The 26,624-nt window shown below is 42.6% G+C and overlaps 4 protein-coding genes across 5 annotated transcripts; all 4 read right to left on the bottom strand.

Annotated features, from left to right (window-relative positions):
• Window positions 1–2,325: 2,325 nt before the first annotated feature.
• LOC132475538 (uncharacterized) lies at window positions 2,326–8,052 on the bottom strand. 2 transcript variants are annotated; one of them, XM_060076719.1, is made up of 7 exons: window positions 6,616–8,052; window positions 6,450–6,514; window positions 6,146–6,324; window positions 3,501–3,712; window positions 3,229–3,290; window positions 2,912–3,063; window positions 2,326–2,819 (listed from the first exon to the last, which is right to left on the bottom strand). In XM_060076719.1, exons 1-7 carry the CDS (start codon window positions 8,035–8,037, stop codon window positions 2,734–2,736), a joined length of 2,178 nt encoding a protein of 725 aa, XP_059932702.1. In that variant the 5' UTR covers window positions 8,038–8,052; the 3' UTR covers window positions 2,326–2,733. The 2 variants fall into 2 exon arrangements, with proteins under 2 accessions (XP_059932702.1, XP_059932701.1); XM_060076718.1 differs by lacking the exons at window positions 6,146–6,324; window positions 6,450–6,514; window positions 6,616–8,052 and adding an exon at window positions 4,383–4,846.
• Window positions 8,053–9,355: 1,303 nt separating this feature from the next.
• Window positions 9,356–14,048, bottom strand: LOC132445722 (bifunctional endo-1,4-beta-xylanase XylA-like). Its single transcript, XM_060035838.1, has 5 exons — window positions 14,040–14,048; window positions 10,524–11,274; window positions 10,358–10,422; window positions 10,054–10,232; window positions 9,356–9,553 (listed from the first exon to the last, which is right to left on the bottom strand). The coding sequence occupies exons 1-2, from the start codon at window positions 14,046–14,048 to the stop codon at window positions 10,648–10,650; spliced, it is 636 nt and encodes a 211-aa protein (XP_059891821.1). The 3' UTR covers window positions 9,356–9,553; window positions 10,054–10,232; window positions 10,358–10,422; window positions 10,524–10,647.
• LOC132445721 (bifunctional endo-1,4-beta-xylanase XylA-like) lies at window positions 13,266–17,956 on the bottom strand. The gene is made up of 5 exons (XM_060035836.1): window positions 17,948–17,956; window positions 14,432–15,182; window positions 14,266–14,330; window positions 13,962–14,140; window positions 13,266–13,461 (listed from the first exon to the last, which is right to left on the bottom strand). Exons 1-2 carry the CDS (start codon window positions 17,954–17,956, stop codon window positions 14,556–14,558), a joined length of 636 nt encoding a protein of 211 aa, XP_059891819.1. The 3' UTR covers window positions 13,266–13,461; window positions 13,962–14,140; window positions 14,266–14,330; window positions 14,432–14,555.
• A 1,459-nt stretch (window positions 17,957–19,415) lies between these two features.
• On the bottom strand, window positions 19,416–21,997 carry LOC132475600 (bifunctional endo-1,4-beta-xylanase XylA-like). Its single transcript, XM_060076826.1, has 4 exons — window positions 21,934–21,997; window positions 20,881–21,189; window positions 20,108–20,482; window positions 19,416–19,694 (listed from the first exon to the last, which is right to left on the bottom strand). Exons 1-4 carry the CDS (start codon window positions 21,948–21,950, stop codon window positions 19,556–19,558), a joined length of 840 nt encoding a protein of 279 aa, XP_059932809.1. The 5' UTR covers window positions 21,951–21,997; the 3' UTR covers window positions 19,416–19,555.
• Window positions 21,998–26,624: the final 4,627 nt, after the last annotated feature.

Here is a 26,624-nt window from a genome sequence, read left to right as displayed (position 1 = left end):
AAAACCCCATAATATGTCTCCTTTAACGTAACTTTTCGGATACACCAAGTGGCACCGCAAATTGCTTTCCTCTTTGATTCCCTGTTGCTATACCCCTTACTGCCAACGTCGTATAGGACAGGTTGCTCCTCCAGCAAGCAAATTAAATCTACGCCATCTACTCCAGCATCTACGTATGCTGGAGTGGACTGTACGGGACCGGGACCGGGACGGAGTAAGGCCGTGACGTACAAGTTGTTCTGTGCTGTGATTGGCTGAAGAGAAATAGCTCTTCTGTTCTAAAACTGGACCTGGCGATTTAACCTGTTCAATCTCTGGCGACTCCTGGCGACTCCTTGCGACAGCATTAGCCGCACTGCATCGACCCGTTCACAGTGCTGCGTCTTTCCCCCTGCAACGTTCTAAAACAGTCTCGTTGCAAGCAGTTGCGGGGCGAATCTTTGGTCTTTACTCATACTGCATGGTGAACTGCTGAGCCGACGTGAAGCTCTGACACTCCCAGCTCCAGCTGTGTCGCCTTTATTTGGTGCAGGTGTGTGATGTGATGCATGCCAACAGGGCCACATATGTCCTTGGCGACTGGGGAGACGGCCGATTCATGAGAGGAGCCGTTCATTCACCTGTCAATTCTGGAGATACCAGCAGGCCAGGTGTCTGAGAAACCCAGACGCTCGAGGCCACAAAAAAAGCGTAGTGCCACAAGGGACACATAGCCACAAGGGACCAGCACCGAGTACACATACGGTATCCAGGAGGCAGGAGCTCAGCACCATGCTTAGCCAATCAGAGCATTTTACAGGGGCCACGCCTGCCCATTATTAACGTCACAACACATAGCCCAAGGGACAAGAACGCTCTACGTAACGCATCCATCAGATGTCCTACTAAGCGTACCTCCATGCTTGATTATACAATTCCCCTCCTTTTGCTCCATAGATATCATAACAAACCTTAACCAACTAAAGTTAGTTAAAAGCGATCCTGACTCTGCGACCTTCTCTAAAAGAACGTAGCAGTGATCAGTGAGTCTGGGGATAGCCCGGGGTTAGGGGGTTGTAAGCGTAGTACCTTGCGGCTCCTTGTGCCAGTGGACTCCCCCTGGCACCAGGGCGCAGCGCCACCAGAGGCCCAGCGACCCGGTATGTGTTGTACACTTCGTTATTTCAATAACCGTTCTGCTGTTGGTGTTATGGCGCATAACGAGTCGGGTTCTCGGACGTCTCTGGTATTTGCACAACGAGACTCGTAATGGGGGTTATCTCAGCCATAGTTGAGAAATGTGGCGCTGCCTGCTGCCCCTCAGCGGGCAGCGAGGCTCAGGCGATCAACAATGGCGGGAAACAATCCCTTTCTCCTCCATGTCGCGGTTCAGTCTACTTCAGATTGATGTTGAAGTGGAAGAACCAGGAGATGTCCGAGAACCCGACGCAGTCGTTTGAGAATCATAATATCGTCTGGAGGCGCACACAGCTTTTGGCCGTGATAATATGTATTATATGATCTAGATATCTATGCAGGCTATGATAGGATATTATTTAGATATAGAGCTCAAGGACTGAGCACCCGGAGTATTCTAGAATATTTACAGAACACGGCCAAAAGCTGTGTGAGCCTCGCAATTGAGAAATATCCACTGTAAACAAGAGTGCATTGTACCGTGGCCTCAAGCTCCTCAGGGCCACACCCCAACACCCTCCACCTTGACCCGCCTCTAAAAAACGGACTTGTAGTGGCTGTAATTTTGCACCAAGGCTGAATTTCTTGAACGTTTTCAAGTACTGTATTAGGGGCCCACTAAGAGCTACATAAAAGCATTCATAAAGTAGTGATATATATTCAACCTATTTGCTGTGCCATGACTGAGACATGAGGTCTTGTTACCAAAGACCTCAGACTTCAGCACTGGTGTCAACACTGTTCATTCGGGACCTGCGGCGCAGCTTGGCCGAGCCATCTGTTCCCCTGCCCCAGATGGCACTTCAGATGGCCGCGCTTCCGCCGCTGCGGTGAAAAATATTTGAAGAATTAACTATGTATATATTTCGGCCGACATCGGCATGTGCTGGTCCGAATTACGCCGCAATTATGTCGGATTGATTACAGCCCCAACAAAGTAGTAGTACGAGAGGCAACAACAGGGCTTCTGTTGTTAACACTTATCCATGCTTTTTCCTTTCCTGGGAATTGCTGGCGGGAGGGGAATGCTGGGTACTGCAGTTTCTAATTCTAAAGCTCTGATACAGAGAGGGCAATATAAATAAATCAAAAGAATTAGGAACAGGTTCAAAGTACTTAACATCAATAAGAATAGTAATATTAAAATGAAAGTTTATTATTATTTGTTTTATTGCTTCATCCCACTTAATTTCGGTAATAATAATTCAAAATAACCTATAACGATGGCTTCATTTATAAGGATACTGGTATTTAAAGGCAATATAATCTCACAGAATACAATATGGATGAATAAGCCAAATGAATAGGCCTACATGCATGCATCAGATAAATAACTTAAATCAATTGAAATCTTTCTATATTCCTTCAAAGCCCATCCAGTATAAATTCATTACCTGAGAAAATCACATTTATCGTACTCCCTTAATACATATCATTTGGAACATACACATCATCTATAATGCAGCCCAATAGATCCTATCGACACCTCCTTTCCGATAATTAATCAGACATATATTTATCGTGCATCCCAAGGTTGAGGAGACGGACAAGCCGACACTAACTCTGTCTGGACAGAGACCAGGATAGAGCCACTAACACTAATGCAGTGAGGACACTGCTCTTGTGGGTGACTCCGGTTGAAACTGAAACAAAAAAAACATACAACAATGTAAAACAAGAGAAAAAGGTTCAGAGATAGAATTGAGAGGGCACTGGTTGACCATGTGTTTCTTACCTGTTAGGCCCTGCACAGTTATACTGCTGGTCTCAATGTTGAAGGCTGTGATGCTTTGCGCTGCAGTGGTGAACACATTTAAAATCTGAAGGCCATCAGGAACTGAGTTTGAATTGAAGAAAACGTTTAGGGTGTTGATGATCGACCCATCGCTGAGGAGGAGGAAGAGAGGACAACATGATATTCGTGATTAAGATTATGATATATGTATCAAGCGTCCTTGAGTTTGAAAGTCACTACATAAATTGAATTCATTATTATGATTATTATATTATTATCTGTGTTGAGGTATCGAGTAGTCACAAATGGACGCTTACCTGAATGATACCACGTTTATGCTGTTAAAGGAGCCCAAACTCCGACTGAAAAAGGGTTCGAGCTGTGGAAATACATAGGAAATAATTTGTTGAATCCTGTCGTGAACCAAATGCTTCATTATTGTCTTTCAAAATAAGATGAACAGATCGATATAGATCGGCTTGTGCTGCTTTGGGACGTACTTTGGCATCGTCATTGAAACAGTAACAAAGGCTGACACAAAACTTGGGTAACAGTAGTGCATTAAAAACATGTTTTCATGTCGTCTTACTTGTGTTGTTAAGAGCGTTGCTCGGGCAATAAACGCAGCAGAAGATGAGTTCAATAGATCATTTGTGAAGGTTTCTCCTGCCGATCTGAACACCACCTGCCGGGAAGTGAGTTGTGGTGCAGCGGAGGCAACGGGCCCTGCGGAGGCCGTCACAGCGGCAGTCGGGGCGGCAGTCGTTGGTGATCCAGTGGTCGTAAGAACATTTGGTTCTCCTGCAATAACAAAACATGAAGGATGGAACGTTTTCGAAACCAGACTTGCTCCTGAGATTTCCCAGGTTGGTCCGAAAATTTGAAGAGCAGAAAAGTTCTGGCTTTTCCTAATGATTTAAAACCTCTCTAAAACAGTAACTCTGAAATGCATAGTGAAACAGCGTGGTTCAATCCATCATATCTGTTTTACGCCATCCAGCCCTGAAATTATTATGCCTTGGTAACACATTCATCGGGTGCTCCCTTCAAACAATATCCCCCTTTTTATGGGTCTTTCGTCAGATTTCGGCTTCTGAGACGCCCAAATTGGTGAGAAATTTTTATCTCCCAGCCCATTTCACTCACTAATAGCTGATAGGTGGCAAAGCCATGTCTAAAAGTTACACACTCTAAAAAGCTTTTTAATTTTACTTAAAGCACCTTTAACTGAAATTTTGTTTGAATACTACTAGAATGTAGAAGACGTGGAATTTGCCTCAGGAATGTGTATTTACCAAAGTGTAGCACTTATTAACTTGCATTTACCCTCACAGTCCTATCAAGCAAGTAAAACCAAAGTAAAGGGTATTTAATGAAGCCTCAAAATGTCTGTCTGTATTCCCTGTTGTTGCTGTAATCCCAAATTGTAGGCAAGCAATGTTATGAAAGATCCTGCAAAGGGTTTACATACTTGTGATCGTAATGATCGTTGCTCCTCCAGTGGTTATTGGTACTGCAGTGGTTGTTGATTCTCCAGTGGTTGTTGATTCTCCAGTGGTTGTTGGTACTGCAGTGGTTGTTGGTACTGCAATGGTTGTTGGTACTGCAGTGGTTGTTGATCCTCCAACTGTTGTTGATCCTCCAGTGCTTGTTGATCCTTCAGTGGTTGTTGATCCTCCAGTGGTTGTTGATCCTCCAGTGGTTGTTGACCCTCCAGTGGTTGTTGATCCTCCAGTGGTTGTTGATCCTCCAGTGGTTGTTGGTACTGAAGTGGTTGTTGATCCTCCAGCTGTTGTTGATACTTCAGTAGATGTTGTTCCTCCAGTGGTTGTTGATTCTCCAGTGGTTGTTGGTCCTGCAGTCATTGTGGATCCTCCAGTGGTTGTTGATCCTCCTGTGGTTGTCGACCCTCCAGTGGTTGTTGATCCTCCAGTGGTTGTTGATCCTCCAGTGGTTGTTGACCCTCCAGTGGTTGTTGATCCTGCCGTTGTTGTTTGTCCTGCAGTCATTGTGGATCCTCTAGTTGTTGTTGACCCTCCAGTGGTTGTTGATCCTCCAGTGGTTGTTGACCCTCCAGTTGTTGTTGATCCTCCAGTGGTTGTTGATCCTCCAGTGGTTGTTGATCCTCCAGTGGTTGTTGATCCTCCAGTGGTTGTTGACCCTCCAGTGGTTGTTGATCCTGCCGTTGTTGTTTGTCCTGCAGTCATTGTGGATCCTCCAGTGGTTGTTGACCCTCCAGTGGTTGTTGATCCTGCCGTTGTTGTTTGTCCTGCAGTCATTGTTGACCCTCCAGTCATTGTTGATCCTCCAGTGGTTGTTGACCCTCCAGTGGTTGTTGATCCTGCCGTTGTTGTTTGTCCTGCAGTCATTGTTGACCCTCCAGTTGTTGTTGATCCTCCAGTGGTTGTTGATCCTCCAGTGGTTGTTGATCCTCCAGTGGTTGTTGACCCTCCAGTTGTTGTTGATCCTCCAGTGGTTGTTGATCCTCCAGTGGTTGTTGATCCTCCAGTGGTTGTTGATCCTCCAGTGGTTGTTGATCCTCCAGTGGTTGTTGATCCTCTAGTTGTTGTTGTTCCTCCAGTGGTTGTTGATCCTGCCGTTGTTGTTTGTCCTGCAGTCATTGTGGATCCTCCAGTGGTTGTTGATCCTCCTGTGGTGGTTGAACCTCCAGTGGTTGTTGATAATCCAGCAGTAGTCGTTGGTGAACTGGTAGTTGTTGTAGTAGTTGGAGTTTCTGCAAAGGCAAAATTTGAAGGTCAGAAAAGTTTGAACGCTATTTGTAATGATTTAAAACCTCTTTAAAACAGTAACTCTGAAATGTATGGTGAAACAATGTGGTTAAATTCATCATATCTGTTTTACGATATCCAGCCCTGAAATTATTATGCCTTGGTAAAACATTCAGTGGTTGCTCCCTTCAAACAATATCCCTCTTTTTATGAGTCTTTCGTCAGATTTCTGCTTACTTAAAGCACCTTGAACTGACATTTTGTTTGAATACTACTAGAATGTAGAAGACATGGAATTTGCCTCAGAAATGTGTATTTACCAAAGAGTAGCACTTATTAACTTGCATTTCCCCTCAAAGTCCTGTCAAGCAAGTAAAACCAAAGTAAATGGTATTTAATGAAGCCCCAAATTTTTACAATTGGCTGTCTGTATTCCCTGTGGTTGCTGTTATCCCAAATTGTAGGCGAACAATGTTATGAAAGATCCTGCAAAGGGTTTACATACTTGTGATCGTAATGGTTGTCGCATCTACAGTGAGGTTAGAGGTTATGTTTGGGTTGTTCAGTCCTTCGACCAGGGTACTTCGAACATCGTCAGCCTGTGGGATCGGTTGTGACGAAGTAGTTGGCTGAAACTCAAGCTCTACTTCTGCTTCAGTATTGGTCGATCGAGTCGCAGGGATCCTTTGTTAAAAGAAGAAAATATTGTTAGGTCTTGTCACATAGTATGTGAAAGACGGTTCTTGATAATTGGATTCTGTAACATTTAGGGACAGATTGAAATTAATTAATTCCTCAGTTAATGTTACCTGAATCCGATGACAATTGTCCGAATGAACCGGTCGCCAAATTGAGCTGTGTAGATTGCGTTAAACTGAAAGCAAAATAAATGAATTCAGCATTCTAACTTTATATTTATTCGAGAAATGCGAATTAAATAAAATAATCGTTCCAGTATTATTAATTTTTACTGACCGTTATCACAACTTCGGTCTCAAGTGCTTGATATGCGGATGAGGTATTATCATTATAAGCAGGAATAAATATCTGTATTATCACTGCGGTGAAAACAAAAACTGGACGGGTAATTATTGGGGCTTCAGTGGTTGTTGAACCTCCAGTTGTTATTGATATTCCTGTTGTTGTTGATGCTCCAGTGGTTGTTGATCCTCCTGTTGTTGTTGTTACTCCTGTTGTTGTACTCTGTGTAGTCGTTGATGATACTCCAGTTGTTGTTGATCCTCCAGTGGTTGTTGATCCTCCAGTGGTTGTTGATACTCCAGTGGTTGTTGATCCTCCAGTGGTTGTTGATCCTCCAGTGGTTGTTGATCCTGCAGTCGATACGGATCCTCCTGTGGTTGTTGATCCCCCTGTGGTTGTTGATCCTCCAGTTGTTGTTGATCCTCCAGTGGGTGTTGATCCTCCTGTAGTTGTCGACCCTGCTGTGGTTGTTGATGCTCCAGTGGTTGTTTGTACTGCAGTGGTTGTTGATCCTCCAGTGGTTGTTGGAACTGCAGTGGTTGTTGATCCTCCAGTGGTTGTTGATCCTCCAGTGGTTGTTGGTACTGCAGTGGTTGTTGATCCTCCAGTGGTTGTTTGTCCTCCAGTGGTTGTTGACCCTCCAGTGGTTGATAATACTCCAGTGCTTATTGATCCTCCAGTGGTTGTTTGTCCTCCTGTGGATGTTGTTTCTCCAGTTGTTGTTCCACCAGTTGTTGTTGGTCCTCTACTGGTCGTTGATCCTCCAGTTGTGGAACCCCCAGTGGTTATTGATCCTCCAGTGGTTGTTGATCCTCCAGTGGTTGTTGATCCTTCTGTGGTTGTTGATGCTCCAGTGGTTGTTTGTACTGCAGTGGTTGTTGATTCTCCAGTGGTTGTTGATCCTCCAGTGGTTGTTGATCCTCCAGTGGTTGTTGGTACTGCAGTAGTTGTTGGTACTGCAGTAGTTGTTGATCCTCCAGTGGTTGTTGGTACTGCAGTGGTTGTTTGTACTGCAGTGGTTGTTTGTACTGCAGTGGTTGTGGATCCTCCAGTGGTTGTTGATCCTCCAGTGGTTGTTGGTACTGCAGTGGTTGTTTGTACTGCAATGGTTGTTGATCCTCCAGTGATGGTTGACCCTCCAGTGGTTGTTGATCTTTCAGTGGTTGTTGATTCTCCAGTTGTTGTTGGTACTTCAGTGGTTGTTGATCCTTCAGTGGTTGTTGGTACTGCAGTGGTCGTTGATACTCCAGTGGTTGTTGATTCTCCAGTGGTTGTTGATACTGCTGTGGTTGCTGGTACTGCAGTGGTTGTTGGTACTGCAGTGGTTGTTGATCCTCCAACTGTTGTTGATACTCCAGTGCTTGTTGTTCCTCCAGTGGTTGTTGATTCTCCAGTGGTTGTTGGTCCTGCAGTCATTGTTGATCCTCCAGTGGTTGTTGATCCTCCAGCTGTTGTTGATACTTCAGTAGATGTTGTTCCTCCAGTGGTTGTTGATCCTGCCGTTGTTGTTTGTCCTGCAGTCATTGTGGATCCTCCAGTGGTTGTTGATCCTCCTGTGGTGGTTGAACCTCCAGTGGTTGTTGATAATCCAGCAGTAGTCGTTGGGGAACTGGTAGTTGTTGTAGTAGTTGGAGTTTCTGCAAAGGCAATATTTGAAGGTCAGAAAAGTTTGAACGCTATTTGTAATGATTTAAAACCTCTTTAAAACAGTAACTCTGAAATGTATAGTGAAACAATGTGGTTAAATTCATCATATCTGTTTTACGATATCCAGCCCTGAAATTATTATGCCTTGGTAAAACATTCAGTGGTTGCTCCCTTCAAACAATATCCCTCTTTTTATGAGTCTTTCGTCAGATTTCTGCTTACTTAAAGCACCTTGAACTGACATTTTGTTTGAATACTACTAGAATGTAGAAGACATGGAATTTGCCTCAGAAATGTGTATTTACCAAAGAGTAGCACTTATTAACTTGCATTTCCCCTCAAAGTCCTGTCAAGCAAGTAAAACCAAAGTAAATGGTATTTAATGAAGCCCCAAATTTTTACAATTGGCTGTCTGTATTCCCTGTGGTTGCTGTTATCCCAAATTGTAGGCGAACAATGTTATGAAAGATCCTGCAAAGGGTTTACATACTTGTGATCGTAATGATCGTTGCTCCTCCAGTGGTTATTGGTACTGCAGTGGTTGTTGATTCTCCAGTTGTTGTTGATTCTCCAGTGGTTGTTGGTACTGCAGTGGTTGTTGGTACTGCAATGGTTGTTGGTACTGCAGTGGTTGTTGATCCTCCAACTGTTGTTGATCCTCCAGTGCTTGTTGATCCTTCAGTGGTTGTTGATCCTCCAGTGGTTGTTGATCCTCCAGTGGTTGTTGATCCTCCAGTGCTTGTTGATCCTCCAGTGGTTGTTGGTACTGAAGTGGTTGTTGATCCTCCAGCTGTTGTTGATACTTCAGTAGATGTTGTTCCTCCAGTGGTTGTTGATTCTCCAGTGGTTGTTGGTCCTGCAGTCATTGTTGATCCTCTAGTTGTTGTTGACCCTCCAGTGGTTGTTGATCCTCCTGTGGTTGTCGACCCTCCAGTGGTTGTTGGTACTGAAGTGGTTGTTAATCCTCCAGCTGTTGTTGATACTTCAGTAGATGTTGTTCCTCCAGTGGTTGTTGATTCTCCAGTGGTTGTTGATACTTCAGTAGATGTTGTTCCTCCAGTGGTTGTTGATTCTCCAGTGGTTGTTGGTCCTGCAGTCATTGTTGATCCTCTAGTTGTTGTTGTTCCTCCAGTGGTTGTTGATCCTGCCGTTGTTGTTTGTCCTGCAGTCATTGTGGATCCTCCAGTGGTTGTTGATCCTCCTGTGGTGGTTGAACCTCCAGTGGTTGTTGATAATCCAGCAGTAGTCGTTGGTGAACTGGTAGTTGTTGTAGTAGTTGGAGTTTCTGCAAAGGCAAAATTTGAAGGTCAGAAAAGTTTGAACGCTATTTGTAATGATTTAAAACCTCTTTAAAACAGTAACTCTGAAATGTATAGTGAAACAATGTGGTTAAATTCATCATATCTGTTTTACGATATCCAGCCCTGAAATTATTATGCCTTGGTAAAACATTCAGTGGTTGCTCCCTTCAAACAATATCCCTCTTTTTATGAGTCTTTCGTCAGATTTCTGCTTACTTAAAGCACCTTGAACTGACATTTTGTTTGAATACTACTAGAATGTAGAAGACATGGAATTTGCCTCAGAAATGTGTATTTACCAAAGAGTAGCACTTATTAACTTGCATTTCCCCTCAAAGTCCTGTCAAGCAAGTAAAACCAAAGTAAATGGTATTTAATGAAGCCCCAAATTTTTACAATTGGCTGTCTGTATTCCCTGTGGTTGCTGTTATCCCAAATTGTAGGCGAACAATGTTATGAAAGATCCTGCAAAGGGTTTACATACTTGTGATCGTAATGGTTGTCGCATCTACAGTGAGGTTAGAGGTTATGTTTGGGTTGTTCAGTCCTTCGACCAGGGTACTTCGAACATCGTCAGCCTGTGGGATCGGTTGTGACGAAGTAGTTGGCTGAAACTCAAGCTCTACTTCTGCTTCAGTATTGGTCGATCGAGTCGCAGGGATCCTTTGTTAAAAGAAGAAAATATTGTTAGGTCTTGTCACATAGTATGTGAAAGACGGTTCTTGATAATTGGATTCTGTAACATTTAGGGACAGATTGAAATTAATTAATTCCTCAGTTAATGTTACCTGAATCCGATGACAATTGTCCGAATGAACCGGTCGCCAAATTGAGCTGTGTAGATTGCGTTAAACTGAAAGCAAAATAAATGAATTCAGCATTCTAACTTTATATTTATTCGAGAAATGCGAATTAAATAAAATAATCGTTCCAGTATTATTAATTTTTACTGACCGTTATCACAACTTCGGTCTCAAGTGCTTGATATGCGGATGAGGTATTATCATTATAAGCAGGAATAAATATCTGTATTATCACTGCGGTGAAAACAAAAACTGGACGGGTAATTATTGGGGCTTCAGTGGTTGTTGAACCTCCAGTTGTTATTGATATTCCTGTTGTTGTTGATGCTCCAGTGGTTGTTGATCCTCCTGTTGTTGTTGTTACTCCTGTTGTTGTACTCTGTGTAGTCGTTGATGATACTCCAGTTGTTGTTGATCCTCCAGTGGTTGTTGATCCTCCAGTGGTTGTTGATACTCCAGTGGTTGTTGATCCTCCAGTGGTTGTTGATCCTCCAGTGGTTGTTGATCCTGCAGTCGATACGGATCCTCCTGTGGTTGTTGATCCCCCTGTGGTTGTTGATCCTCCAGTTGTTGTTGATCCTCCAGTGGGTGTTGATCCTCCTGTAGTTGTCGACCCTGCTGTGGTTGTTGATGCTCCAGTGGTTGTTTGTACTGCAGTGGTTGTTGATCCTCCAGTGGTTGTTGGAACTGCAGTGGTTGTTGATCCTCCAGTGGTTGTTGATCCTCCAGTGGTTGTTGGTACTGCAGTGGTTGTTGATCCTCCAGTGGTTGTTTGTCCTCCAGTGGTTGTTGACCCTCCAGTGGTTGATAATACTCCAGTGCTTATTGATCCTCCAGTGGTTGTTTGTCCTCCTGTGGATGTTGTTTCTCCAGTTGTTGTTCCACCAGTTGTTGTTGGTCCTCTACTGGTCGTTGATCCTCCAGTTGTGGAACCCCCAGTGGTTATTGATCCTCCAGTGGTTGTTGATCCTCCAGTGGTTGTTGATCCTTCTGTGGTTGTTGATGCTCCAGTGGTTGTTTGTACTGCAGTGGTTGTTGATTCTCCAGTGGTTGTTGATCCTCCAGTGGTTGTTGATCCTCCAGTGGTTGTTGGTACTGCAGTAGTTGTTGGTACTGCAGTAGTTGTTGATCCTCCAGTGGTTGTTGGTACTGCAGTGGTTGTTTGTACTGCAGTGGTTGTTTGTACTGCAGTGGTTGTGGATCCTCCAGTGGTTGTTGATCCTCCAGTGGTTGTTGGTACTGCAGTGGTTGTTTGTACTGCAATGGTTGTTGATCCTCCAGTGATGGTTGACCCTCCAGTGGTTGTTGATCTTTCAGTGGTTGTTGATTCTCCAGTTGTTGTTGGTACTTCAGTGGTTGTTGATCCTTCAGTGGTTGTTGGTACTGCAGTGGTCGTTGATACTCCAGTGGTTGTTGATTCTCCAGTGGTTGTTGATACTGCTGTGGTTGCTGGTACTGCAGTGGTTGTTGGTACTGCAGTGGTTGTTGATCCTCCAACTGTTGTTGATACTCCAGTGCTTGTTGTTCCTCCAGTGGTTGTTGATTCTCCAGTGGTTGTTGGTCCTGCAGTCATTGTTGATCCTCCAGTGGTTGTTGATCCTCCAGCTGTTGTTGATACTTCAGTAGATGTTGTTCCTCCAGTGGTTGTTGATCCTGCCGTTGTTGTTTGTCCTGCAGTCATTGTGGATCCTCCAGTGGTTGTTGATCCTCCTGTGGTGGTTGAACCTCCAGTGGTTGTTGATAATCCAGCAGTAGTCGTTGGGGAACTGGTAGTTGTTGTAGTAGTTGGAGTTTCTGCAAAGGCAATATTTGAAGGTCAGAAAAGTTTGAACGCTATTTGTAATGATTTAAAACCTCTTTAAAACAGTAACTCTGAAATGTATAGTGAAACAATGTGGTTAAATTCATCATATCTGTTTTACGATATCCAGCCCTGAAATTATTATGCCTTGGTAAAACATTCAGTGGTTGCTCCCTTCAAACAATATCCCTCTTTTTATGAGTCTTTCGTCAGATTTCTGCTTACTTAAAGCACCTTGAACTGACATTTTGTTTGAATACTACTAGAATGTAGAAGACATGGAATTTGCCTCAGAAATGTGTATTTACCAAAGAGTAGCACTTATTAACTTGCATTTCCCCTCAAAGTCCTGTCAAGCAAGTAAAACCAAAGTAAATGGTATTTAATGAAGCCCCAAATTTTTACAATTGGCTGTCTGTATTCCCTGTGGTTGCTGTTATCCCAAATTGTAGGCGAACAATGTTATGAAAGATCCTGCAAAGGGTTTACATACTTGTGATCGTAATGATCGTTGCTCCTCCAGTGGTTATTGGTACTGCAGTGGTTGTTGATTCTCCAGTTGTTGTTGATTCTCCAGTGGTTGTTGGTACTGCAGTGGTTGTTGGTACTGCAATGGTTGTTGGTACTGCAGTGGTTGTTGATCCTCCAACTGTTGTTGATCCTCCAGTGCTTGTTGATCCTTCAGTGGTTGTTGATCCTCCAGTGGTTGTTGATCCTCCAGTGGTTGTTGATCCTCCAGTGCTTGTTGATCCTCCAGTGGTTGTTGGTACTGAAGTGGTTGTTGATCCTCCAGCTGTTGTTGATACTTCAGTAGATGTTGTTCCTCCAGTGGTTGTTGATTCTCCAGTGGTTGTTGGTCCTGCAGTCATTGTTGATCCTCTAGTTGTTGTTGACCCTCCAGTGGTTGTTGATCCTCCTGTGGTTGTCGACCCTCCAGTGGTTGTTGGTACTGAAGTGGTTGTTAATCCTCCAGCTGTTGTTGATACTTCAGTAGATGTTGTTCCTCCAGTGGTTGTTGATTCTCCAGTGGTTGTTGATACTTCAGTAGATGTTGTTCCTCCAGTGGTTGTTGATTCTCCAGTGGTTGTTGGTCCTGCAGTCATTGTTGATCCTCTAGTTGTTGTTGTTCCTCCAGTGGTTGTTGATCCTGCCGTTGTTGTTTGTCCTGCAGTCATTGTGGATCCTCCAGTGGTTGTTGATCCTCCTGTGGTGGTTGAACCTCCAGTGGTTGTTGATAATCCAGCAGTAGTCGTTGGTGAACTGGTAGTTGTTGTAGTAGTTGGAGTTTCTGCAAAGGCAAAATTTGAAGGTCAGAAAAGTTTGAACGCTATTTGTAATGATTTAAAACCTCTTTAAAACAGTAACTCTGAAATGTATAGTGAAACAATGTGGTTAAATTCATCATATCTGTTTTACGATATCCAGCCCTGAAATTATTATGCCTTGGTAAAACATTCAGTGGTTGCTCCCTTCAAACAATATCCCTCTTTTTATGAGTCTTTCGTCAGATTTCTGCTTACTTAAAGCACCTTGAACTGACATTTTGTTTGAATACTACTAGAATGTAGAAGACATGGAATTTGCCTCAGAAATGTGTATTTACCAAAGAGTAGCACTTATTAACTTGCATTTCCCCTCAAAGTCCTGTCAAGCAAGTAAAACCAAAGTAAATGGTATTTAATGAAGCCCCAAATTTTTACAATTGGCTGTCTGTATTCCCTGTGGTTGCTGTTATCCCAAATTGTAGGCGAACAATGTTATGAAAGATCCTGCAAAGGGTTTACATACTTGTGATCGTAATGGTTGTCGCATCTACAGTGAGGTTAGAGGTTATGTTTGGGTTGTTCAGTCCTTCGACCAGGGTACTTCGAACATCGTCAGCCTGTGGGATCGGTTGTGACGAAGTAGTTGGCTGAAACTCAAGCTCTACTTCTGCTTCAGTATTGGTCGATCGAGTCGCAGGGATCCTTTGTTAAAAGAAGAAAATATTGTTAGGTCTTGTCACATAGTATGTGAAAGACGGTTCTTGATAATTGGATTCTGTAACATTTAGGGACAGATTGAAATTAATTAATTCCTCAGTTAATGTTACCTGAATCCGATGACAATTGTCCGAATGAACCGGTCGCCAAATTGAGCTGTGTAGATTGCGTTAAACTGAAAGCAAAATAAATGAATTCAGCATTCTAACTTTATATTTATTCGAAAAATGCGAATTAAATAAAATAATCGTTCCAGTATTATTAATTTTTACTGACCGTTATCACAACTTCGGTCTCAAGTGCTTGATATGCGGATGAGGTATTATCATTATAAGCAGGAATAAATATCTGTATTATCACTGCGGTGAAAACAAAAACTGGACGGGTAATTATTGGGGCTTCAGTGGTTGTTGAACCTCCAGTTGTTATTGATATTCCTGTTGTTGTTGATGCTCCAGTGGTTGTTGATCCTCCTGTTGTTGTTGTTACTCCTGTTGTTGTACTCTGTGTAGTCGTTGATGATACTCCAGTTGTTGTTGATCCTCCAGTGGTTGTTGATCCTCCAGTGGTTGTTGATACTCCAGTGGTTGTTGATCCTCCATTGGTTGTTGATCCTCCAGTGGTTGTTGATCCTGCAGTCGATACGGATCCTCCTGTGGTTGTTGATCCCCCTGTGGTTGTTGATCCTCCAGTTGTTGTTGATCCTCCAGTGGGTGTTGATCCTCCTGTAGTTGTCGACCCTGCTGTGGTTGTTGATGCTCCAGTGGTTGTTTGTACTGCAGTGGTTGTTGATCCTCCAGTGGTTGTTGGAACTGCAGTGGTTGTTGATCCTCCAGTGGTTGTTGATCCTCCAGTGGTTGTTGGTACTGCAGTGGTTGTTGATCCTCCAGTGGTTGTTTGTCCTCCAGTGGTTGTTGACCCTCCAGTGGTTGATAATACTCCAGTGCTTATTGATCCTCCAGTGGTTGTTTGTCCTCCTGTGGATGTTGTTTCTCCAGTTGTTGTTCCACCAGTTGTTGTTGGTCCTCTACTGGTCGTTGATCCTCCAGTTGTGGAACCCCCAGTGGTTATTGATCCTCCAGTGGTTGTTGATCCTCCAGTGGTTGTTGATCCTTCTGTGGTTGTTGATGCTCCAGTGGTTGTTTGTACTGCAGTGGTTGTTGATTCTCCAGTGGTTGTTGATCCTCCAGTGGTTGTTGATCCTCCAGTGGTTGTTGGTACTGCAGTAGTTGTTGGTACTGCAGTAGTTGTTGATCCTCCAGTGGTTGTTGGTACTGCAGTGGTTGTTTGTACTGCAGTGGTTGTTTGTACTGCAGTGGTTGTGGATCCTCCAGTGGTTGTTGATCCTCCAGTGGTTGTTGGTACTGCAGTGGTTGTTTGTACTGCAATGGTTGTTGATCCTCCAGTGATGGTTGACCCTCCAGTGGTTGTTGATCTTTCAGTGGTTGTTGATTCTCCAGTTGTTGTTGGTACTTCAGTGGTTGTTGATCCTTCAGTGGTTGTTGGTACTGCAGTGGTCGTTGATACTCCAGTGGTTGTTGATTCTCCAGTGGTTGTTGATACTGCTGTGGTTGTTGGTACTGCAGTGGTTGTTGGTACTGCAGTGGTTGTTGATCCTCCAACTGTTGTTGATACTCCAGTGCTTGTTGTTCCTCCAGTGGTTGTTGATTCTCCAGTGGTTGTTGGTCCTGCAGTCATTGTTGATCCTCCAGTGGTTGTTGATCCTCCAGCTGTTGTTGATACTTCAGTAGATGTTGTTCCTCCAGTGGTTGTTGATCCTGCCGTTGTTGTTTGTCCTGCAGTCATTGTGGATCCTCCAGTGGTTGTTGATCCTCCTGTGGTGGTTGAACCTCCAGTGGTTGTTGATAATCCAGCAGTAGTCGTTGGGGAACTGGTAGTTGTTGTAGTAGTTGGAGTTTCTGCAAAGGCAATATTTGAAGGTCAGAAAAGTTTGAACGCTATTTGTAATGATTTAAAACCTCTTTAAAACAGTAACTCTGAAATGTATAGTGAAACAATGTGGTTAAATTCATCATATCTGTTTTACGATATCCAGCCCTGAAATTATTATGCCTTGGTAAAACATTCAGTGGTTGCTCCCTTCAAACAATATCCCTCTTTTTATGAGTCTTTCGTCAGATTTCTGCTTACTTAAAGCACCTTGAACTGACATTTTGTTTGAATACTACTAGAATGTAGAAGACATGGAATTTGCCTCAGAAATGTGTATTTACCAAAGAGTAGCACTTATTAACTTGCATTTCCCCTCAAAGTCCTGTCAAGCAAGTAAAACCAAAGTAAATGGTATTTAATGAAGCCCCAAATTTTTACAATTGGCTGTCTGTATTCCCTGTGGTTGCTGTTATCCCAAATTGTAGGCGAACAATGTTATGAAAGATCCTGCAAAGGGTTTACATACTTGTGATCGTAATGATCGTTGCTCCTCCAGTGGTTATTGGTACTGCAGTGGTTGTTGATTCTCCAGTTGTTGTTGATTCTCCAGTGGTTGTTGGTACTGCAGTGGTTGTTGGTACTGCAATGGTTGTTGGTACTGCAGTGGTTGTTGATCCTCCAACTGTTGTTGATCCTCCAGTGCTTGTTGATCCTTCAGTGGTTGTTGATCCTCCAGTGGTTGTTGATCCTCCAGTGGTTGTTGATCCTCCAGTGCTTGTTGATCCTCCAGTGGTTGTTGGTACTGAAGTGGTTGTTGATCCTCCAGCTGTTGTTGATACTTCAGTAGATGTTGTTCCTCCAGTGGTTGTTGATTCTCCAGTGGTTGTTGGTCCTGCAGTCATTGTTGATCCTCTAGTTGTTGTTGACCCTCCAGTGGTTGTTGATCCTCCTGTGGTTGTCGACCCTCCAGTGGTTGTTGGTACTGAAGTGGTTGTTAATCCTCCAGCTGTTGTTGATACTTCAGTAGATGTTGTTCCTCCAGTGGTTGTTGATTCTCCAGTGGTTGTTGATACTTCAGTAGATGTTGTTCCTCCAGTGGTTGTTGATTCTCCAGTGGTTGTTGGTCCTGCAGTCATTGTTGATCCTCTAGTTGTTGTTGTTCCTCCAGTGGTTGTTGATCCTGCCGTTGTTGTTTGTCCTGCAGTCATTGTGGATCCTCCAGTGGTTGTTGATCCTCCTGTGGTGGTTGAACCTCCAGTGGTTGTTGATAATCCAGCAGTAGTCGTTGGTGAACTGGTAGTTGTTGTAGTAGTTGGAGTTTCTGCAAAGGCAAAATTTGAAGGTCAGAAAAGTTTGAACGCTATTTGTAATGATTTAAAACCTCTTTAAAACAGTAACTCTGAAATGTATAGTGAAACAATGTGGTTAAATTCATCATATCTGTTTTACGATATCCAGCCCTGAAATTATTATGCCTTGGTAAAACATTCAGTGGTTGCTCCCTTCAAACAATATCCCTCTTTTTATGAGTCTTTCGTCAGATTTCTGCTTACTTAAAGCACCTTGAACTGACATTTTGTTTGAATACTACTAGAATGTAGAAGACATGGAATTTGCCTCAGAAATGTGTATTTACCAAAGAGTAGCACTTATTAACTTGCATTTCCCCTCAAAGTCCTGTCAAGCAAGTAAAACCAAAGTAAATGGTATTTAATGAAGCCCCAAATTTTTACAATTGGCTGTCTGTATTCCCTGTGGTTGCTGTTATCCCAAATTGTAGGCGAACAATGTTATGAAAGATCCTGCAAAGGGTTTACATACTTGTGATCGTAATGGTTGTCGCATCTACAGTGAGGTTAGAGGTTATGTTTGGGTTGTTCAGTCCTTCGACCAGGGTACTTCGAACATCGTCAGCCTGTGGGATCGGTTGTGACGAAGTAGTTGGCTGAAACTCAAGCTCTACTTCTGCTTCAGTATTGGTCGATCGAGTCGCAGGGATCCTTTGTTAAAAGAAGAAAATATTGTTAGGTCTTGTCACATAGTATGTGAAAGACGGTTCTTGATAATTGGATTCTGTAACATTTAGGGACAGATTGAAATTAATTAATTCCTCAGTTAATGTTACCTGAATCCGATGACAATTGTCCGAATGAACCGGTCGCCAAATTGAGCTGTGTAGATTGCGTTAAACTGAAAGCAAAATAAATGAATTCAGCATTCTAACTTTATATTTATTCGAAAAATGCGAATTAAATAAAATAATCGTTCCAGTATTATTAATTTTTACTGACCGTTATCACAACTTCGGTCTCAAGTGCTTGATATGCGGATGAGGTATTATCATTATAAGCAGGAATAAATATCTGTATTATCACTGCGGTGAAAACAAAAACTGGACGGGTAATTATTGGGGCTTCAGTGGTTGTTGAACCTCCAGTTGTTATTGATATTCCTGTTGTTGTTGATGCTCCAGTGGTTGTTGATCCTCCTGTTGTTGTTGTTACTCCTGTTGTTGTACTCTGTGTAGTCGTTGATGATACTCCAGTTGTTGTTGATCCTCCAGTGGTTGTTGATCCTCCAGTGGTTGTTGATACTCCAGTGGTTGTTGATCCTCCAGTGGTTGTTGATCCTCCAGTGGTTGTTGATCCTGCAGTCGATACGGATCCTCCTGTGGTTGTTGATCCCCCTGTGGTTGTTGATCCTCCAGTTGTTGTTGATCCTCCAGTGGGTGTTGATCCTCCTGTAGTTGTCGACCCTGCTGTGGTTGTTGATGCTCCAGTGGTTGTTTGTACTGCAGTGGTTGTTGATCCTCCAGTGGTTGTTGGAACTGCAGTGGTTGTTGATCCTCCAGTGGTTGTTGATCCTCCAGTGGTTGTTGGTACTGCAGTGGTTGTTGATCCTCCAGTGGTTGTTTGTCCTCCAGTGGTTGTTGACCCTCCAGTGGTTGATAATACTCCAGTGCTTATTGATCCTCCAGTGGTTGTTTGTCCTCCTGTGGATGTTGTTTCTCCAGTTGTTGTTCCACCAGTTGTTGTTGGTCCTCTACTGGTCGTTGATCCTCCAGTTGTGGAACCCCCAGTGGTTATTGATCCTCCAGTGGTTGTTGATCCTCCAGTGGTTGTTGATCCTTCTGTGGTTGTTGATGCTCCAGTGGTTGTTTGTACTGCAGTGGTTGTTGATTCTCCAGTGGTTGTTGATCCTCCAGTGGTTGTTGATCCTCCAGTGGTTGTTGGTACTGCAGTAGTTGTTGGTACTGCAGTAGTTGTTGATCCTCCAGTGGTTGTTGGTACTGCAGTGGTTGTTTGTACTGCAGTGGTTGTTTGTACTGCAGTGGTTGTGGATCCTCCAGTGGTTGTTGATCCTCCAGTGGTTGTTGGTACTGCAGTGGTTGTTTGTACTGCAATGGTTGTTGATCCTCCAGTGATGGTTGACCCTCCAGTGGTTGTTGATCTTTCAGTGGTTGTTGATTCTCCAGTTGTTGTTGGTACTTCAGTGGTTGTTGATCCTTCAGTGGTTGTTGGTACTGCAGTGGTCGTTGATACTCCAGTGGTTGCTGACCCTCCAGTGGTTGTTGATCCTCCAGTGGTAGTTGATAATCCAGCAGTGGTTGTTGGAGAACTGGTAGTTGTTGTAGTGGTTGGAGTTTCTGCAAAAGCAAAATTTGAAGGGTGGAAAACTTTAAAGGCTTTTTCTAATGATTTAAAACATCTTTAAAGCAGTACCTCTGGAATGTGTAGTTAAACAATGTGGTTCAATCCATCATATCTGTATTACGATAACCAGTCCTGAAATGTTTATCCCTTGGTGAAATAATCAGTGGGCCCTCCCTTGAAACAATATCCCCTTGTTCATGGGTGTTTCGTGAGATTTCTGCTCCTGAGATGCCCAAATTGGTCAGAAATTATAAATTGGTCAGAAATTATAATCTCACAGCCTACTCACTAATATCTGACAGGTGGCAAAGCCGTGTTTTAACAATTACACTGTTATAATAGCTTTTAAGTCTTACTTCAGGCACCTTTAACTGACATTTTGTTTGAATTCTACTAGTTGTTGTACCTTGTGTTGTTGATGATGATGCTCCAGTTGTTGTGAATCCTCCAGTTGTTATTGATCCACCAGTTGTTGATCCAGTAGTGATGGTTGAACTTCCAGTGGTGATAATGCCTTCTAAGGTTGTTGCTCCACCAATTGTTGATCCAGTAGTGATGGTTGATCCTCCAGTGGTTGTTGATTCTGCAGTTGTTGTTGTTGGTCCTGTAGTCGTTGTGGATCCTCCAGTGGTTGTTGATCCTCCAGTGGTTGTTGATTCTGCAGTTGTTGTTGGTCCTGTAGTCGTTGTGGATCCTCGAGTGGTTGTTGATCCTCCAGTGGTAGTTGATAATCCAGCAGTAGTTGTTGGAGAACTGGTAGTTGTTGTAATAGTCGGAGTTTCTGCAAAAGCAAAATTTGAAGGGTGGAAAACTTTAAAGGCTTTTTCTAATGATTTAAAACATCTTTAAATCAGTAACTCTGGAATGTGTAGTTATACAATGTGGTTCAATCCATCATATCTGTATTATGATATCCAGTCCTGAAATGTTTATCCCCTGGTGAAACAATCAGTGGGCCCTCCCTTCAAACAATACCCCCTGGTTCATGGGTCTTTCGTGAGATCTCTGCTTCTGAGATGCCCAAATTGGTCAAAAATGATTATCTCTCATCCTATTTCACTCACTAGCTGACGGGTGGCAAGGCCTTGTCTAAACAATTACACTCTTATAATAGCTTTTAAATCTTACTTCAGGTACCTTTTAACTGACATTTTGTTTGAATACTACTAGTTGTTGTACCTTGTGTGGTTGATGATGATGCTCCAGGTGTTATGGATCCTCCAGTTGTTATTGATCCACCAGTTGTTGATCCAGTAGTGATGGTTGAACCTCCAGTGGTGATTGTTCCTCCTATTGTTGTTGATCCACCAATTGTTAATCCAGTAGTGATGGTTGACCCTCCAGTGGTTGTTGACCCTCCAGTGGTTGTAGAAACAACAGCTGTTGTTGTAGAACCAACGGCTGATGTTGATGCACCAGTGGTTGGTGACATGCTGGTGCTGGATTCCGTTGATACGATCGTCGAAGTGGAAGCCAATTGAAAGGCAACTTTGTTTCATTTGGAAAAATACATGAAAATGTTACTTAAAGTGTATAGGAATTACATTTATTCCTACTTAAACACATCAGCTATAAGTCCTACAAACACCCTTTCATTTTCTAGTGCTGGGCCAGAATATTTGAATAATTGGATGTTCGGTCATTAGGTAGGTATTTAAATCTCAATTTAGTATTAGAGTATTTGGGAAATGGATTTAGTTTTCCATGGTGGCGCTCCAACTAGTCTGTTTCGTCCATAATAATAAAAGGGATTGCGGCAAGAGGCAGTGTTAATGGGTTTAGAAGGGTTTCAATTAATGTATTCAGCAGCTATTTCAAAGTTGGAAAAAGGCCCAAAAGCTCTCCCTACTAATAATAACGGGTCCGTATTTTAATAAACTTGAGTACAACCGGAGAAATGTTTTTTTTCTTATATGGTGATCCGTTCCCTACAATAGCGTTTGCCTGATTTCTCTTTTGCGGGTGAATAGTTCTTGTACGGCCGTGCAAATGTCGTAGAAGCGGTGGTTTTTCGTTAACTTTCGGGTTATATTGAAGCTCTACAGTAACCGAATCGGACTAGCACCGATGGGCGGATCAGTTAGCCACTAGCTGGTGTCCACACAGCAATCATACATGATATTATTATTTCTGATGTTTTTCATTTAGCATTATTTTAAAATTATGAAAAATATCGAAATGTATGTATTTGGGCCTGCCCTAAAAGTTTCTCTTATCATTGTGAGAACCTACCCAAAATAAAGAAACATGCTGATTTTCTCCTTCCCAAATCCATTCTGTTTTCTTTTTTACACTGAGGGTGAAAGAAAACATTCAACATTATTAAATCAATCAAACTTTTATTGTAACTTTTTTGTCACGTAGGAGACTGAATGCAAAAGTCTGCAATTAATAAGATAATGCAGTTCCTAAAATGTAATCAAACATAAAATGATGGACTCACCTTTAAAATGAAATGAAATTAAAATGAAAAAATATAAATCCTAATTGAATGCTTGGATTGAATCCACTTGTCGAACTCTGTGCAAATCTCTAGTGAAATGTTGGCACACAAGCTTATATAGGTAGGTCAGTACAACGTACAGGTGTTTTTTTTGTGGTTGGAAATAATGAAAGAGATGGAAGAACAGATGGACACGGTGCAAAAATGTCGATCATCACAGATTCGTTGTCCGTGTGCATCAGATTATTCCATTGTTCCCCTTCGAAGCATGGCGTGCTTCTGATGCATTCCTCATGCAAGACAAGTCGCATTCTCCATTGTGTCACGATCCTACTGTGTTGGGTAATTGTAGAGCTGGTGGGTAACTTGTTGTCATAGTAACTGTGGGGGTGGCTCCCTTGATTGGACTTGATTAGGGTCACCTGAAGGACAAAGATGGCGGTCAGAAGCGAGATGGTGTCTGAATAGACAGCATGGTGCCCAGACTTATTTACACTAAGAAAACCAACCTAAGACTATGTAAAGCCGATTCGCCCTCATAAAAGGACAGTACCAGGACTAAGGATTCCTACAGGGAACGTGACCGCCCCTTCGTCGTGTATGTTTGTCAAGTGTTCGTCTATGTTATATGTCAAACAATAACTGAACAGGACAGGCTACCGTTTAACCCCAATGCTTGGGCTATCCCTCAACAAGGGAGAAGGACCAGTGGGGTATTCCACAAAGCCGGTTTTATCACATAACCGGCTAAGTTAACCCTGGGTTTGCGGTAACCCTAGGTTTTCCGTTCCAAAATGAACACGGTATATTAGTTGCTATAGAAACATATGCTCTGAATCAAACCTGGTCGGAGCAGGTTTTGCGCAGGTTAACTTTGGAACATAACCCGGTTTTGGGTATTTAAACCCGCGTTCACCGCAGATTTCATGTGTTCACAATGGCATGCCCTGTTGATATCGGAGTGCAAATTATTCGTGCAATCCACCGGGAGCGATTAATAATACCACGGCTCGACATCTTGGCATATCCAGATTACTTTTTGCTGGAGAGATATAGATTCTCGCGCAAATCTTTAATATATTTAAACAGCCTTCTCCAGCCTTACATAGCCAACACTACCAATCGAGGACCTGGCCTCAGTTCACTCCAGACTATTTGCGTAGACATTCACTGGAGAATGTTCGATCATGGCTGCCGGCTCCATTACAAGCTTGATCTGTGAAGTTGATGAATTGTCACTTTTAGGTTTTCTACCCAGTTACCAAAAACATTTGCGCTTTGGTTTGCATGTGTTACTTTCGAAGACATTCAAAATCTAAAATACAAGAAAAACAGAAAAACCTACATTCAACCAGTGGGGTGCCCTCACATGGCCCCTGACTCTCTGAGGAGGTACCTCCAGGTACCCCCTCCATGCCAGGGCGCCCTGAATTTATGTCTATTGCCAGCTCTTCCCCCGAGGTCAAGATAATTTGAGGACCAGATCTAGTCTGCCGACTGTCTTCCTTTTTACGATTGGCTTAAAAAAAAGGGCTTACTTAAATGCAGGAGTGACAAATGTGGCATGACAATTTAAATGCTGGACTGACAAAATATTTTTACTTGATCCGCTGACCGCTTGGGAGCCATCGGAGTACATATTTAGAAGAAAAGGGTTATGCAGTAGGAAGGTAAAGAATGCTTAACTGGGATACTATTAGATTCATGGCTCAAATATTAAGGATCATGCTTTTGACATGTACTAACGCATTTACGTGGTCAGAGATCCGCTGCCAGACTTTGGTTCTCTGGGTTGCAGAGGCTTTAGCGTTCCCTTTTCTTGTGATAAGGTCCTTCTCCTCGTCATAGCTCTCCTGGAGAATTCCATTTCATTGAAAGTTTCGCCATTTCGATCAGGGTTTCCATGATCCATACATCACGTCTTTATAGGTGTTGTCTAACCCTGTGTTAACCAACCCCGTGTTGATTGAACTAATGCATTACCCGTGCGGTGGAACCGACAGCTCTGGTTTAGTTAGCACAGGGTCAGTCAACCTAGAGTTCAGTGTTAACTCTGTGTTTGTTAAACCTCAGTTTCGTGGAATACCCCACTGAGCTCACCAGGAACCCAGGTGAGTCACTGCTCACGTGGCTTGAAGCTAGTTGCCTGCCAGCTGTGATTCACTACCACTTATGTTTCTACTACCTAGACAGAGAGCCATTTTCAATATACCAGTGGGGTTGTGACACTTGGCATTCCCTATATTCAGAAGATATAGAAGTCTTCCAGGACAAACACATATTTGACTTGCAGGAAATGTCACCTGTAAACTTAGACAAATAGCAGAAGGCATTTGTCAATTCCTTTGGATGCCTGACAAAATGTTGACATATTGTGGCAAGAGGTCTAGTAGCCGCTGACTAGCCCACCAACTTGCTGTAGGGGTTGTAGCAACGAAGCCTCACGGGCAGAATTTTGTGTATTAATGTTATTATTGATACAGCATTGCGGTGTGTTCAATCTACTCATACATATATGCGCACACACGCACAAGCTCAGAAGTGGAAATTGTATCAATTGCACTTTCCCAAAAAGATTTCAGTCAAATTTGCAGTATTGCACACTGAAGCCAAGTTCAACGATTTGCCTGAAGTCAGAATGCCACTCATGCCACTCAGAATGCCATACGATTTCAGGAAAGAAGGGTTATTAAATATAATATTTAAATAATTTAAATGGGAGTAACAAATCACTGAACACATAATAGTAGATCACGACTTTATCAAAACAGACATTATCATATCATTCAATAATACAAAGGTAATATCAAAACAAAGGGGGGGGTAGAAACCAAGTTTAAACGTCTTCAAGTGGTTGATTAGCGGCCCACTGAGAGCTATATAAAAGCATTCATAAAGTAGCATGCCATGAGACCTTTAAAGATATCCCTGTATCCCTTCCTTCCGCTCGTGTATAAAAAAAAGGAAATTAGGGATGTATCCAACCTATTTGCTGTGCTATGACTGAGACATGAGGTCTTGTAACCCGCCTTCAGCACTGGTTTCAACACTGTTCATTTCGGCCCCACTTCAGCCGCCCGCCGCTGCGGCCGCAGATGGTCGCACTTCTGCCGCTGCGGCAAGAAAATACAATTTGGATTGTATTTGAAGAATTAACTATGTATATATATATATATCGGCCAACATCAGCATGTGCTGGTCCAAATTACGCCGCGATTATGTCGGATTGATTACAGCCCCAACACAGTAGCAGTACGAGAGGCAACAGGGCTTCTGTTAAAGGCACCCAGTGCAACTTTATGTAAACATTCAATGAAAAATAAACATTCAATTTCTAGTCTTTTTTACACGTAGTAAGTTTCAATAACTCCATACCATTACATATCGACATTCAAGGAGCAAAGATGAGACGTTGTTGTGTGGTGAGAACTGATAGAAAATCGTAAACAACAACAATCGCCGGTGGGGAGAAGCCATTTTTCCATTGACTGGAAGCCTGCTTTATTTATTGTAGGTTACAAAAAATAAATAAAATGGCGGCATTGTTGTTGTTATCGATTTTGTATCAGTTCTCACCACACAACGACGTCTCATCTTTGCTGCTTAAATGTCGGTATGTAATGGTATGGAGTTATTGAAACTTACTACGTGTAAAAAAGACTAGAAATTGAATGTTTATTTTTAAGCCTCGAAAGTTGCACTGGGTGCCTTTAACACTAATCCATGCTTTTTCCTTTTCCGGGAATTGCTGGCGGGAGGGGAATGCTGGGTACTGCAGTTTTTAATTCTAATGCGCTGATACGGAGACGGCAATATAAATATATCAAAGGAAGTAGCAACAGGTTCAAAGTACTAACCATCAATAAGAAAGAATGGTAATGCCAAAATGAAAGTTTATTATTATTCGTTTTATTGCTTAATCCCACTTGTGCAAAAAATTCAAAAATAACCTATAACGATGGCTTCATTTATAAGGATAATGGTATTTAAAGGCAATATAATCTCACAGAATACAATACGGTTGAATAAGCCAAATGATTAGGCCTACATGCATGCATCAGATAAATAACTTAAATCAATGGAAATATTTCTGATATATTCCTTCAATGCCCATCCAGTATAAATTCATTACCTGAGAAAGTCACATTTATTGTACATTAAGTCCTTTAATACATATCATTTGGAACATACATATCATCTTTAATACAGCCCAATAGATCCTATCGACACCTCCTTTCTGATAAATAATCAGACATGTATTTATCGTGCATCCCAAGATTTAGGTAGACGGACAGGCCGACACTAACTCTGTCTGGACAGAGACCAGGATAGAGCCACTAACACTAATGCAGTGAGGACACTGCTCTTGTGGGTGACTCCGGTTGAAACTGAAACAAAAAAAACATACAACAATGTAAAACAAGAGGAAAAGGTTCATAGATTGAGAGGGCACTGGTTGACCATGTGTTCCTTACCTGGT

This window comes from Gadus macrocephalus, chromosome 17 (genome assembly GCF_031168955.1).
Source record: "Gadus macrocephalus chromosome 17, ASM3116895v1".
NCBI classification, from domain to species: domain Eukaryota; kingdom Metazoa; phylum Chordata; class Actinopteri; order Gadiformes; family Gadidae; genus Gadus; species Gadus macrocephalus.
Note: the sequence above shows the minus strand (reverse complement) of the source record. Positions and strands in the feature narration are given on the sequence as shown.